General features: G+C 44.0%; 1 protein-coding gene across 1 annotated transcript; it reads left to right on the top strand.

Moving 5' to 3' along the window:
- Positions 1-1,238: 1,238 nt before the first annotated feature.
- On the top strand, positions 1,239-14,277 carry LOC124234458 (zinc finger protein 709-like). The gene is made up of 4 exons (XM_046651801.1): positions 1,239-1,313; positions 10,458-10,584; positions 11,049-11,109; positions 11,502-14,277. Exons 1-4 carry the CDS (start codon positions 1,311-1,313, stop codon positions 13,075-13,077), a joined length of 1,767 nt encoding a protein of 588 aa, XP_046507757.1. The 5' UTR covers positions 1,239-1,310; the 3' UTR covers positions 13,078-14,277.
- Positions 14,278-14,895: the final 618 nt, after the last annotated feature.

Below are 14,895 nucleotides of genomic sequence, written 5' to 3'. Positions count from 1 at the left end.
CCCCATGGAATCTTTATCTTAAGGAGCAAGTGAGTGGGGTGGGGAGGGATGGGTGGAAGGCTCATTGCTAACAAGGATCACTGAATAAAAGGGAGCCTGACCCTTTATCACAGATGGTGAGGTCACATTTAAGTGTCAGTGTTTCTCAACAAGGGTCAGAGTTCCACGTTTGGCCTTGCAGCCTTATCACAAGCCCATGGCCCCTAGAGGACATAAGATCTTATTATTTCCACGTGGCCTGGCCTGGGTCACCCTCATGGTCTGTGATGAGGATTATTTCAGGCTGATTACTTTTAAAACCACTGCAGAAGGGAAGGAGGCTATGAGGAGTGGAATTTGCTTGCCCTTTGATGAAGATATTTGCATTTGTGACGAAGTCTCCATCTGTGGGGGCTTCTCCTTCTCTGCACCAGGAGGAAGGGGGGATGACCTTACCTCTAGAAACTCTTAATGGCGACGGCAAGGACTTGAGCGTTGTTTATTGTGCTTGTCTGGTAACCTCATGTAGCTGACTCCCCCCACCATCAACATCCTCTGGGAAGCACAGGACATCCTGACTTAATCCGGTCTGATTCTTATCTAAAGTTATAGGACCCAATAACAAGACCCCACCTGCACTGACATCATTTTAATGACTTGTTTTTACATGTTCTTTCCTTTGTCTTGTAAAGAGATAACTCACATACCTATACCTTAAGTTTAGCTCCAACCCTCAACACAGTGCAGCAGCTCTTCCTGGCCATGGGTCCTGTCGCCATGCTATTCCATACTATTCTCTGAATAAAAGAGCACTACTGCTAGACCTTGAGAGTACAAGAAATCCTTCTTTGGACTCCTCTGCTCGCCGAGCCTGCATCAGTCTGTACTTGGGCCATTTGAAACTCAGTCAGTCCTTCCCCCTGCACACCTGGACCCCTGAGTTCACAAAGAGCTGGGTGGAAACAATAGAGGCAGCCCCAGGCCAGGAAAAAGTTCCGTTTCAACGCAAATGTGCCAGGTCAGTCTGGTTCCAGCCCGCAGCCGGCAGCCTAGGCTGGTTTGGCTGAACCCTGCAGCCTCCCTCCTCCTGTCACTCTGGCATGAGGGGGCGGGGCATTTGCGATTGTCCAATGAGGGGAGGCTCTTGGGCAGGAGGGTGGGGCCATGCACTGCACTTCCTGTGAAGGTGGCTTCCGGCTGCTGCGGCGCTGCAGGTGAGCTGTCCTCTGCTGTAAGGGTCCTGGTCGCTGTGACAGGGCCTCTGTCGCACTGTGACCTGCACTGGCGGTGGGGGTCGTAGGAAGGACTCGGGGGACCCAGGAGCCCTAGGAATGGTGAGAGTGCGGCCCCGGGGCAAGGACACGGCAGGCAGGGCTGGTGGGAAGCTGCGGGGCGGGCCCGGCCTCCCACGGTCCCTTCCGGGCTCTGCGGCCCCGAGTCCTCGGTGGCGCCGCTCGGCCCTCAGGCCCCTCCGGCCGCAGCGTGGGGGCGGGGCCGGCAGCCGGGCCCCGGGCGTCCTGTGGTCCCTGCGCGCGGCGACTTGGGCCGGAGCGTCTCTGGGCCGCTGTGCGCCCGCAGCCCCGCGTGTCCCAGACGGTGCGGGGCCCGCGGGAGGGTCCTCAGGACAGTCGGGTCTCGGGCTCCGGGGCCCGTGCGGGGAGGGACTGTGGTCTGTGGGGTCCCCAGGGCCTCCTTTCTCCTCAGGGGGCACCTGTTTTCTCTGAATTTTCCATGTATTCGGGAAGCCGGGTCTCAATTCCACAGTCCTGTCCCCACAGGCTGCTCTTCCTGGGACAGACAGTAAATCCGTAAATTTTCAGATGCCTCCCCGCCCTCCCAAAGCCACTTCCCCTCTTTCATTCACAGGATGCTTGTCAACACTTGGTCCTCCATGGCGCGTTTCAACCAGACCCAATATGTTAACCGTTTATCATTATCCCCCAGAGCCATGGATGGCTCTATTTTCAAGATTATATTTGTCTGTGGATATTTTACTTGAGAGGAAAGCAGAGAATAAGCACTGGGAACTACACTGCAGGAAATCCTGGTGCCTCTCCCCCTGGATCATCTGGGCCCAGACAACTTATGACAAGTCCTTTGCGTGGGGGTTCCCCTTGGAAACATGTCCTGGGTGATCTGTCCCATTGGCATTGCCACACACCCCCCGGTTTCTGAACGAGAAAAAATTATTCACTGATTTAAGTATCCGTTTTTCAAGAAGGGTAAATATATTTAATCAGTAGAGCTTGGAAGACACTATAAAATAGTTCCAGACAGGCAACAAAGAGGTGAATTTCAGAAAAAATATAATATTCCTTCATTACGTTCCATTTGTTAAGAATACTTGTTTCACTCTCTCTTCCCTTGAGTGTCTGTCGTTAGTTTCTGAGGTGTGTTCCTTACTTTTGGATGCTTCCAAAGGAAATTCCGGGGCTGAGACACGCAAACCACAAGTGTTCAAGTGTGATTTCTTGTGGAAATGATGTCACCACAGGACCAGGAACAGAGTTGTCATCCAGATTCATGTGTCTTTGGCATAAGGGCTATTTTGAGCTGATGATTATTAAAATGCAGCAGACACAGGCAAAGCTCTGAAAACCTAGTAGAAGTTACCCTTTTGTAAGGTCAATTTACATTCTAAGAGAAACGTCCCTTTGTAAGGGTGCCTCCCTCTGTGTGCCAGGAAGGGCAGGATGACTCTAGATCTCTAGAAACTCTGTATCCGTGGAGAAGGCAAGGAGTTAAATCTGCAGGACAACTTGCCCCTTGTTCACTGTGCTTTTCCTGCTGACCTCCCGTCACTAACCCCATCTTAACAGCAGGATGTTAGAGCTCTTTGTCACAGGAGGCGGCCAGCCAGGAGCCTGTCCAGGAGAGGAAGTTTTGATCTGCCAGTCAGACCTCACCCTGCCAGGTCTTTGCATCCCAGCTGGCCCTCCCTGCTCCCTTAAGCCTCAGCCCATGCTCTGGATGAGGGAGACGGAGTTGAGAGCCTGTCCTCCTGTCTCCTTGCCAACCGATGGCACAGTCAACTGTTTCATCTTTCAAAGCCTGGTGTGCCGTGGTCTCAGCTTCTGTGCGCATCAGGTGGTGAGCCCTCACTCAGTAACAGTAGTAATTCACATTTTTTCTTAAAGGAATAGACATTTGTGCTTTTCTAGTTGAAGTGGTAGAAATACCGTATAATTTTTTCCCTTATTTTCTGTGGTAGGACTGCATTTAAGTGATTTTGCTGGATTATTCCAACACTGGGTTTGTGTGATTTAAAATAACAATGATGTTCCAGAGCATCTCCAGTGGGGAGCAGAGGCCCCCAGTCCAAGACCCAAACTAAGGTCCCCTTGAGCCTGCAGAGGGAAGGCCTTGAAGGCCCAGTTGTCCTTCCTGGGGGGCCTCCCCCACAGGTGTACTGCTCACACCCCCATGGAAGGAACATTTATCCTGAGAGGAGCTGCAGAGCCCTGGAAAGCTGGGGGTGCACATGCTCATGGGGTGGAGAGTGATGCCCTTTCTGAGGTTGTGGTTGTGGTTCCTTAGGCCTGGACATTTTAGACATTGTTTGAGTTTTGCATCCACACTGTAGGTACACTGAGAGTGTAATCTGTGCACAATGAGAGTGTCTCTGAAGGTCAGGTGTTCCATCCTGTGTACATAAGATTCATGAATTTGGAATTCATGTGGGTCAGAAGCTTAAACTGAATCTGGCTGAGAGTTTCCTCACTTGTGAGGACGGGAGCCTCGGGGAGGCAGTGCTTCCATGCTCACAGGAGAGGGAGGGTGTGTGGGGCTCCCAGAGTGCATTCCTGTGGCTGCTCAGGGGACCCCACCCTCCTTCACCAGGGCCTGACCCTCTCCAGGGGATCTGTCTCAACTGGGAGAGTGTACACCTCAAGTCTGGGAATATGATCCCTTTCTGACTGTGGGTTTCCTTCTGAACTGCAGGCCAGCAGGCTGCTTCTGTGAGCTGATTGGAATATTCCTGTTTCTGTCCTCAGATTCCTTGATCAGTTGAAGATTACAATCCTTTGATTCTAGTCTCTGTTTGCACTTGAGGTTTAAAAATGTAATTTCAGAAATATGGTGTGAGCAAGGCAAAAAATTGGTGGAAACAAACAATTTTTTTCCATTTAGACAGGAGACCCTCCAGATGTGCGATGGGTGTATTTCAATTCTCAGGTGCATTTTCCATGTTTAGGTCAGTTTTGTGTGTCCTTGTCCCTAGAGAACTGTGACATTTAAAAGGGTGTACTATTCCTGAGACAAATGAATTGCATTTATTTTCTTGTTGTTTGTGTGTGTGTGTGTGAGAGGAAGGTTGTCGCTGAGCTACCGTCTGTGCCCATTTCCTCCATTTTATGTGGGATGCTGCCAGAGCATAGCTTGATGAGCAGGGGTAGGTCCACACCTGGGATCCAAACATGCGAACCCCAGGGCACCGAAGCAGAGCAAAGTGAACTTAAGGACTATGCCACCGGGCCAGCCGTGAATTCTGTTTTAATAGCTGTAGGGAAAAGGCAGTTGAATTTCCATTTTCATTGATCTGAGGAATCAGGTCGAAGCTTGTGTAAATCTTTGGAATTCCTAGTTCACTCAGGGCTTCATTGCAAACCCCTAAGGTAGTATAATATGCTACTCCTTCCTAAAAATATTCCCGGGGTAAATATAGTGGAGGCAGAAACAAAAATCCCCCTTGTCTTTTTTGTTAGAAAGAGATTGGTAAATTTTTTATGGTTTACAGTTGTATGTCTATTAGTGTTTAAAGGATTGACTCTTGGAATGGTTTCCTATGTAGAAATGTTAAAACTAAAAGTTATTTAAAAATGGTGATCAAACATGGGAAAATATGGCGTATATAAATCTCTCCTTATGTTATTTTATGTTTTTGAGCAAGATGCACCCTGAGCCAGGATCTGTGCCCATCTTCCTCTATTTTATATGTGGGATGCCTGCCTCAGCCTGGCGTGGTAAGAGATGCGTACGTCCAAGACCAGGATCCAAACTGGTGAAGCCCATGCCTCTGAAGCAGAGCACGTGCCCTTAACCACTAGCACTGGGCCAGCCTGTGTCTCCCCTTATTTTAAGTAAATAGTACGTGGGAAGGTTTAAAAAATTCGTAAGAGAGGAAACTGAAGGAGACTCCCTGCCTGCGGTCCTGCCCCACTCTTCTCCTCTGACTCCAGCCTCCCTACATGACCAGTTTTGCTCACTGCTTCACCATCCTGCTAGTGGTTCTTTATATAAAAACAAGCCAGTGTGAATGCCTGTTTTTGCCCCCAAAGTTTGTTCTTGTAATGAATGGGAGGGTTTGGTACTGATGATGTTTGATGACTGAACACTTAAGCCTCGCCCTCCCTTTCCCCTGGACAGGCTGATGAGAAAGCCTGGAGGCTCCTGCACTGTGGGCTGCTGCTTGCTGGGCAGCTCCTCCTGGGCGCTGTGCTGCCCTGTGTTGCACTGTTGACCCCACTAAGCTTGGCTTGTAACTGTGGAGAACTTCAGGTTGTCCATTTTGGGAATTCCTGTCCTCTGAGAGCAGGAGTCTGGGAATCAGGCCCTCCTCAATGTGATCTCCTGTCAGTGTCTTGGGTGGCATGTGTTTGTGTGTTGAGAGTGAAGGTCAGACTGAGGCTGGATTCGCCTTGACATTAGGGGGAGTCTGCGGTTATGAGAATGATTATACCCTGTCACTGAGCTGAGCCCATCCGATGGTCACTCCTTCAAGAGCAATTATTTCAGACAGAAAGGAGGGCCAGGAACGTGCAGTCAGTAGGAAGCAAGATTCCAGAGGGCTCCCCAGGACCCCCAAGTCACTCTGCCGCGGCAACAGAGGGTCTATTGCAACAAAGACCCTGACCCTCTGGGTCATAGTGACAACACCACAGTCTGAGTTTGTCAGAGCAAAGGGATTGTTTCAACCCAACTTAAGCCCAGGCACTTGAACTCTATAAAGCAACAAGTTGTCTTGCCCCGTTGTGGGAAGAGAACTCTGGAAATCTCTTGACTCAGAGATCCCCAAAATAGAAGTCAGAGTCACACTCGTCTGTACACTAATAGGTCTACAATAGCAGGACACTCGCCATCCCCCCTGGGGTTCTGCCACTCCTGATAGTGACCATGGCGCTTCTCAGAGGATCCAGTGCTGTGCTCCCCAACAAGGCATTCGATGGAAGTTTCCCCTCCCCTGTGGGTCTCAGGCTCCTAGAGCACAGACTGGCTTCCTGAGATCAGTTGAAGTCATGGCACAACTAGTTTATCATAAATGGATGTTGCATTTTCTCAAATCTTATTTTATATTCCTTCCCCCTCCTTTCCTTTCTGATGTTGGTAATTTCTGTCTTCTTTCTTCTCTTTGTTATCTTGACTAGATATTTCTCAATTTTATTGGTCTTGTGAAACAAGCAGCTTTTCCCTTTTCATTTTCTCCATTGATTTCCCACAATGACATTCATTTCATTACTAATTTTTTTTTCTTTGAGGAAGATTAGCCCTGAGCTAACTACTGCCAATCCTCCTCTTTTTGCTGAGGAACACTGGCCCTGAGCTGACATCTGTGCCAATCGTCCTCTACTTTGTGCATGGGACGCCTACCACAGCATGGCACCCGGCATCCCAACCAGTGAACCCTGGGCCGCCGAGAAGCATACCGTGCAAACTTAACCACTGCGCCACTTGGCCGGCCCCTCTAACTCTTATCATTTCTTTTATTGTGCTTGGTTTGGGTTTAACTTGCTCTTCTTTTTATTCTTTGCTAAGGTACATTCTTGCATTAGTGATTAGCGATCTTTGATTTTTCCAGTGTATTTGTTTGATGGCATAAATTTCCCCCTGGATACTGCTTTCGCTACATCCAAGAACCTTTGCTGTGTTGTGTTTTCAGTTTTTTAACTCAAAATAAGTTTTCATTTTTTTTGAGACTTGTAGTTTGATACTCTGTAGTATTTAGAAATGTAGTTTTGAATCACCACATATGAGGGGGCTTTCCAACTGTTGCCGGTATTGCCTCCTAGAGGAATGCCTATGTGGTGTGAGAGCCTATTTTGTATGGATTCTGTTCTTTCAAGTTTGTTAAGGTGTGCTTTATGTCCCAGGGTGTGGTTTGTTCTGGTGAATGTTCCGTGTGAACCTGAGAAGAATGTATATTCTGCTGTTCTGTGAGTATTCCACAGATTACAGTGAAACCCAGCAGTTTCGCAGTGCTGTTCATTGCACCTCTGTCCTTCCTCACTTCCTGCCTACTGAAATGTCTAATTCCTGATGAGGGGGTGTTGACTTCTACACCTATGGTACTGGATCTGTCTCTTTCTCCTGCATTCGGTCAGTTCCTCCCTGAGGTATGTTGCCCCTCTTTTGTTAGGCAGGTACACATGCAGCGTTGCTTTGCCTTCTCAGAGAATAGGCCCCTTTATCCGTACCTACTGCCCCTCTATCTCTGCATCTTCCTCAGTTTGAAATCCGCATTGTCTATGATGTCTATTCCTCTGGCAGCTTCCTTTGGATTCATGTTGGCATGGTCTGTTTTTCTCTGTCCCTTTACCCTGCATCTCTCTCTGACTTTATACTTAGAGTGGGTTTCTTGTAAACAAGGTATAATGGTTTTTGTTGTTCTGCTTTTAAAGATTGGCACCTGAGCTAACAAATGTTGCCATCTTTTCTTTTTTTTTTTTCCTGCTTTTTCTCCCCGAATCTCCCCAGTATTTAGTTGTATATTTTAGTTGTGGTCCTTCTAGTTGTACATGGAACACCGCCTCAATATGGCCTGATGAGCGGTGCCGTGTCCGCGCCCAGGATCCGAACCCCGGCCGCCAAAGCAAAGTGCACGAACTTAACCACTCGGCCACGTGGCCGTGCCCCATAATGGTAGTTTTTGAAATCTCTTACTGTGTCTTTCAGTTACAGTGACACCGTTGATGATTAAAGTGGTTATTGATTCAGTTGGATTAATATTTCCGAAAATTTTTACTTTCCCCATTTTTACCCTTGTTTGTTTTTGTCTTTTTGCTACCTTCTTTGGCTAAAATTGAGCATTTACTATAATTCTTTTTTTCCCCTCTCTCAGCATATCAGTTACACACTTTTTAAAAAACACATTTTAGTGGTTCCCCTTAAATTTTCAGCATACATTTACAACTAAGCCACCCCTCTGCCTAGTAACACTGTGCCACTTGACTGTGTACAAGTAGCTCTTACCACACTGTCCCCAATTTTCCTTTCCCTGTGTCTTGTCACATTGCTGTCATTTATTTCACTTCTCCGTAAGCTTCTCATCACCAAATACATTGTTGCTAACATTAGTTTAAACGAAGTGTCATCTGTTGTATTAATTATAAGAAACATAAAAGATATGTCCCATCATTTTTTCTTCTTCTAATTCCCTACCTTTGTCATTTACATTCTTTCTTGTAAACTTTCTAACGATTTGATTCAAAGTATGTGTACTCAGGACTAATTTCCTCAAATTTTGTCTCAGAAAGTCCTTATTTCTTCCTGGTACTGAAGGATAATTTTGCTTGACCGAATTCTGGGAAAGTGGGTTTCATTTTCAACACTTTAAATCTTTCAGTCTCCGCTGTTCTTGTTGCATGGTTTTTGAGAAGAAGTCCAATTTAACTCAAATCTTTCTTTCTGTCGAAGGTGTGTTTCCTCTCTGGCATTCTTCAGTGCATTCTCTATCTGTGATTTTTCTCTAGTTTCAGTGTGATACCCTTGGGTGTGCACTTTTGTACTTTATCGTGTTTAGTGTTCTGTGAGCTTCCTGGATGGACAGTGCGCTAGCTATCATTAATTTTACAGTATTTTGGTCATTACTACTTCACGTTTTCCTCTGTCTCTCTCTGCCTTTCTTTTCCTTCAGGTTTTCCCATTATCTGAATTTTCAACCTTACCTTAAAGAGGCTGTCCTAGGCTTCATGGAAATTGGGTTCTTTTTTGTTATTTTTGCCCTTGCTTTAGACTCTGTAAATAGGTTTTTTTTTTTTTTTTGACTACAGGCCTTATTAAGAACAGAACATGTTGGCCATCTTTCAAAATGTCACTTTTTTTATTTTTCCCAAGTTCAGAGACATCTATTTACCCTATGACTTCAAGGCTTCTCTGGATCTAAGAGGGGTTGTTCATCTCAAATTTGTTCATTTTCTTCTTGTGAGATCAAGAATGACAGCTTCTAAGCTCCTTAGGTGCAGGATCAGAAGTTGGCAGGCCATCATCCAGAGTGGGTGGTCAGGAAACACTTCCTCTTGAAGTTGGAGAAAGGAAATTTTATGTTGTTTTGGAGGAAACCACTGTCAATCCTTCATGTGTTTTATAATCATGGGCAAATTTGACATCAAACCATTGTGGACTTCAAGGAGCTCCCTTGCAATCTGCAGCTATTTTTTGTGTTCTTTAAAGATTGGCACCTGAGCTAACAACTCTTGCCGATCTTCTTCTTTTTTTTCCCCTGCTTTTTTACCCCAACTCCCCAGTACATAGTTGTATATTGTAGTTGTGAGTGCCTCTGGTTGTGGTATGCTGGACGCTGCCTCAGCATCACCTAAGGTTCGGTGCCATGTGTGAAGTGGAGTGCGCAAACTGAACCACTCGGCCATGGGGGCCAGACTCAATCTGCAGTTCTTAACCTACCCCCAAGGGGAGCAAAGCTCAGGGTATGCTGTTAGCATGTGACCAGAAAGACCTCTTATGGCACATTATTATCAGAGTATGTTCTAAAAATGGTGAGAAGTAGCTCTGAGGCCCATAAGTATAGTGACCTTCTGGTCTATGTTTTCATGGCTTCTTCCTTGTGCCTGAGCTCTCAGTTCATAATAATTCCAGCCCCATCAAATCATCCAGAGTGAGAAAGGTAGAACTGAGTCTGATAGATACGACAAAGTTAAAAGTACTGTTTCACCACAAGACTATTTATATTCAGCAAGCTGCATCTGATTACCTGTAATGGCCTGGAGTAGTTTAGGACAGTGTGGGCAGCTGGGCTTGGTCAAAGTTTGATTTTCACAGGCCTCCTGGTCTCTCAGTTTGGTGATGGGACCAGACCAAAAAGCTTCCAGTTGTTCACTCTGTTTCTATTCACTGACACATCCCATAGATTTCACCCTCTGCCTCATGGAGTGCTGTAACTGGTGGGTAATATGGAGGAAGATGAAAGAACTTCTCTTATGAAGAATCATTGGTCCACAAACGATAATATTTGTTTTATTTGTCTAGCATTTCTGTCATTTCCCAACACGTTCTGGAACTTGTTATTAGAGAGAAATAGGATGTAATGTCATCACAGTAAAAGTGTGTAAATATTTCCATGTGTTCGTAATATTGTTAAATTGATGAGCATTCTGTACAGAAAAAAGCAAGTTTGTGATGATCACAACATAGAATGAATGTTTGGAGATAACGGAATCCCATGTAACCTTCCTAGAATTGCAGTGTAGATCCCCAGTGCTGTCAGGCTCATGTATCCTACTCTACGCACTTTTGTGGTGTTTTAGGACTCAGTGGCAATTGAGGACGTGGCTGTGAACTTCACCCCAGAGGAGTGGGCTTTACTGGATCCTTCACAGAAGAGACTCTACAGAGATGTGATGTGGGAAACCTTCAGGCACCTGGCCTCAGTAGGTAAGAACGAGGACATTCCTTCACTGCATCATTGAGAGAACAAGTGCTGCTTGCCCATCACGAGTGTTCTAGGAGACTGTCCTGGTGGCATGGCGGTTAAGTTCTCACATTCCACTTCAGCGGCCCAGGGTTTGCCAGTTCAGATCCCAGGTGCAGACATAGCACTGCTTGGCAAGCCGTGCTGTGGTAGGTGTTCCACTTACAAAGTAGAGGGAGATGGGCTTGGCTGTTAGCTCAGGGCCAGTCTTACTCAGCAAAAAGAGGAGGATTGATGGCAGATGTTAGCTCAGGGCTAATCTTCCTCAAAAAAAAAAAAAAAAGAGTGTTGTAAAATACAGAAGGTGGAAAGGGGAGGTTGTTCCTAAATAAAGTACAAATGGCCATAGATTATCAAATACTTAGAATCTACTAATTTTTCTTTAATGTCTAATATTTGAAATAAATGTTCTTTGTCTGCATTTCAGGAATAACATGGGAAGATGATGATATTAAAGATCAGTGCAGAGAACAGGGGAGAAAAGTAAGGTGAGTCACACAATAGAAAGCTCTGTCTCATGTGAGAATCCTTGTATGTCAAGAAATTGTTTTTTTAAAGAGCAAACAAAGCAATTGCTTTGTTTTACTTCCAGTTTAGCTAATCTTAGAAATTTTCACCAAGTATGCTTTCTGAAGTGTGAGGTAGAGGTTCACTTTTTGCAAAATATTTCACTTAGAAATACTATTAGTGAACCCTGTCTATGAATATCACTGTTTGGATAATAGCAAGGGTGAAGTCCTCTTGCAGAAAATTCAGTATATTTCATTTCAGAGAATTCACAGAAGGAAGAAAACATGAACATTCCCTATAAATCATAATAAACATTAGAAATATAAAATCAATAGAGAAATCACTAACAATCTGCTTCTCATTTGTACAGAAAGCATGTGCTAGGGAGACTCTGTGAAAATGAAGAGGGTAGTCAGTGTGGAGAAAATGTCAGCCTTCTTGCAAATCTCAGTCTGAACAAGAAAACTACAGGAGCTAAACCATGGGGATGCAGTGCATGTGAAAGAGTCTTCACACATCATTCATTGCTGAAAACACACATTAGATGTCACACTGAACATAAAACATATGACTATCAAACATATGGAGAGAAGCCATATAAATGTAAGGAATGTGGGAAAGCCTTCACTTACCTCACTTTACTTCAAACACATGAAAGAACTCATACTGGAGAGAAACCCTATGAATGTAAACAATGCAGTAAAGCATTCACTTCTTCCAGTTATCTTAAAATACATGAAAGAATTCATACTGGAGAGAAACCCTATGAATGTGAGAAATGCAGTAAAGCATTCACTTGTTCCAGTTCTCTTCAAATACATAGAAGAATTCATACTGGAGAGAAACCCTATGAATGTAAGAAATGCAGTAAAGCATTCACTTGTTCCAGTTCTCTTCAAAGACATGAAAGAACTCATACTGGAGAGAAACCCTATGAATGTAAACAATGCAGTAAAGCATTCACTGCTTCCAGTTCTCTTCGAGTCCATGAAAGAAGTCACAGTGGAGAGAAACCCTACGAATGTGAACAATGTGGTAAAGCGTTCACTTCTACCAGTCATCTTTCAATACATAAAAGAACTCATACTGAAGGGAAACCCTATGAGTGTAAAAAATGCAGTAAAGCATTCTCTTCTTCCGGTTCTCTTCAAAGACATGAAAGAACTCACACTGGAGGGAAACCGTACAAATGTAAAATATGCAGTAAAGCATTCACTTTTTCCCGTTATCTTCAAAGACATGGAAGAATTCATACTGGAGAGAAACCCTATGAATGTAAAAAATGCAATAGAGCATTCACTTTTTCTAGTTATTGTCAAAGACATGAAAGAACTCACACTGGAGAGAAAGCCTACAAATGTGAAAAATGCGGTAAAGCATTCACTTGTTCCAGTTATCTTCAAAGACATGGAAGAACTCACACTGGAGAGAAACCCTACAAATGTCAAAAATGCGGTAAAATGTTCACTTGTTCCAGTTCTCTTAAAATACATGGAAGAATTCATACTGGAGAGAAACCCTATGAATGTAAAAAATGCAGTAAAACGTTCACTTTTTCCAAATCTCTTCGAGTCCATGAAAGAACTCACACTGGAGAGAAACCCTTTGAATGTAAAATATGTGGTAAAGCCTTCAGTTATCCCGCTTCTCTTTCAAAACATGAAAGAACTCACACTGGAGAGAAACCCTATGAATGTAAAAAATGCGGTAAAGCATTCACTTCTTCCATTTATCTTCAAAGACATGAAAGAACTCACACTGGAGAGAAACCATTTGAATGTAAACAGTGCAGTAAAGCATTCACTTTTTCCAAATCTCTTCAAGTCCATGAAAGAACTCACACTGGAGAGAAACCATCTGAATGTAAAATATGCAATAAAGTCTTCACTGCTTCCAGTTCTCTTCGGGTCCATGAAAGAAGTCACAGTGGAGAGAAAGCCTCATGAATGTCAGGAAAGTGAGACAGGCTTTACTTCTCATGCAAACTTTTGAGGATATGCACAAATGCACAGGAGAGGATAAACCATGTAGACATAAACAATTTGGGAAAGACTTTTGTCATCCCAGTTCTTCCTGAAGGCATGAAAGGACTCACTTGATAAAAATGTCTTGAAAGTAAACAGCATGAGAAAGACATCAATTGGCCTACATCCTTCTATGTGAAACTCCCACCAAAAAGAAATGTAAATGTAAGTCATGTGAGAAAGCTTCATGGAAATTAATTGTATATGACGTTGTGGAAAACTTTCAACATGAAAGAGTTGTTATAAAATAAATAGATTGTATCTATCAAGCCTTTCTTAAAGTGCCACATTGGACTGTGGATTTCTATTAATTACTTCAGAAATGAATATTGAGGTGAGATGATTCTGCTAGTCATCCTTCATAGATAGTAAATAAGATTCATAGGTAGTGCTTTTCCCTTACATCAGTTAATATTTTATCTTTAGTTTTTTAATAATGTTTTAATTGTTCTGTGTTAGGGGGCTATTGGAAAGTGGCGGTTTGTATTTGTCGTGATTTTCTTACTGGCCTTGTATTTACAGTTCTTGCATGTGCCTCATCCATTGTACATATTGTACATGTTTCAGAGAAAGCTCCTTTTTGGGGGGTGGTGGGTGGAGGAGCCTGTTTTTATGTTCTGTACTATTAAACAGTTGGGAAAAATTTATGTGTGGCAAGTTTATCCAAGAGTGTACTTCCTGTGAATTCTTATTTTCCTATTTGGGCCTTTGCGGTTCATCCTTCCTTCTGACTGGTATTTGGTGAATAGACTTTGAGTTAAGTAGAGACCTGTGGCAGGGCAACAAAATCAAGAGCTAGATCTTTAAGAATCCACCCCATTGCTGCCTCCTTGTTGGAATCCACCAATGGCCTCACTTGCATGAGATCTGGAAGGCAGAAGCACACAAGGCCTTAGGCAGATTTTCGAGCCATCACACACAGAGGGAGACAGTTACATAGGAGCTTCAAGGACACCACCTTCCATCCCTTTTTCTGGATTCTTTTCCCTTCTTGTCAAGAGTATCTTGATAACCAGCAATAACTAGTTGATTTCCATTTTGTTAGAGATGCATTTTCCACCAGTTTCACATCAAAGATCCATTCGAGTTAGGGTCTTTCTGTAAGGCCTCTTGTGTCCACCAGGAAGCCAATTCAGACTTTTGTGGTGGTAGTGTTCTCTGATTCCCCTTTTCTGTAAGTGATAATTGAATACAGTGTGATGTGTATAGGAAACATCTTTGCTGTTGATAGTGCTAGTGAGCACATTTTCCTGCTTGACCGTGGCATCTCCAAGGGGACGTAAAAAGAAGCACCTGCGAGTTTGCTTGTTTGCTTCTGGTGCAGTGGCTGCCTTGACCCAGTTCTTCCGTGTGAGAACAATCACCTTTCTCACGTTGGCAAGACTGTGTGTGTTTCCTGTTACTTGTAGCTTGAATGCATTCCGTTGATGTGTTCTCCGTAACCTTTGAGTGTACGTCAATAAGACTATGTCCATCTGTTTGGGAAATGAGCACTTCTGTAGTTGTTCCATTGATGTATTTTATCAACTGTTCCAGTCCATCCTATGTTAATAAATATTAGTGTGTATTTCATTGTTACAGACTATTAATATCCATTTTTGATCATGGATTTTCAGACATACTTTACAGTGTTCTTCATTTAATCATTATACAGTTTAAGTCAATTTTATTGTGTGCAGACCAATTCAGGGATTTCTTCCCCAGGCAAACTATTTCTTATTCTCTCACAGTTACAGTTAT

This window comes from Equus quagga, unplaced genomic scaffold (genome assembly GCF_021613505.1).
Source record: "Equus quagga isolate Etosha38 unplaced genomic scaffold, UCLA_HA_Equagga_1.0 74027_RagTag, whole genome shotgun sequence".
Taxonomy (NCBI): Eukaryota; Metazoa; Chordata; class Mammalia; order Perissodactyla; family Equidae; genus Equus; species Equus quagga.
This window is presented reverse-complemented; position numbering and strand designations above follow the sequence as displayed.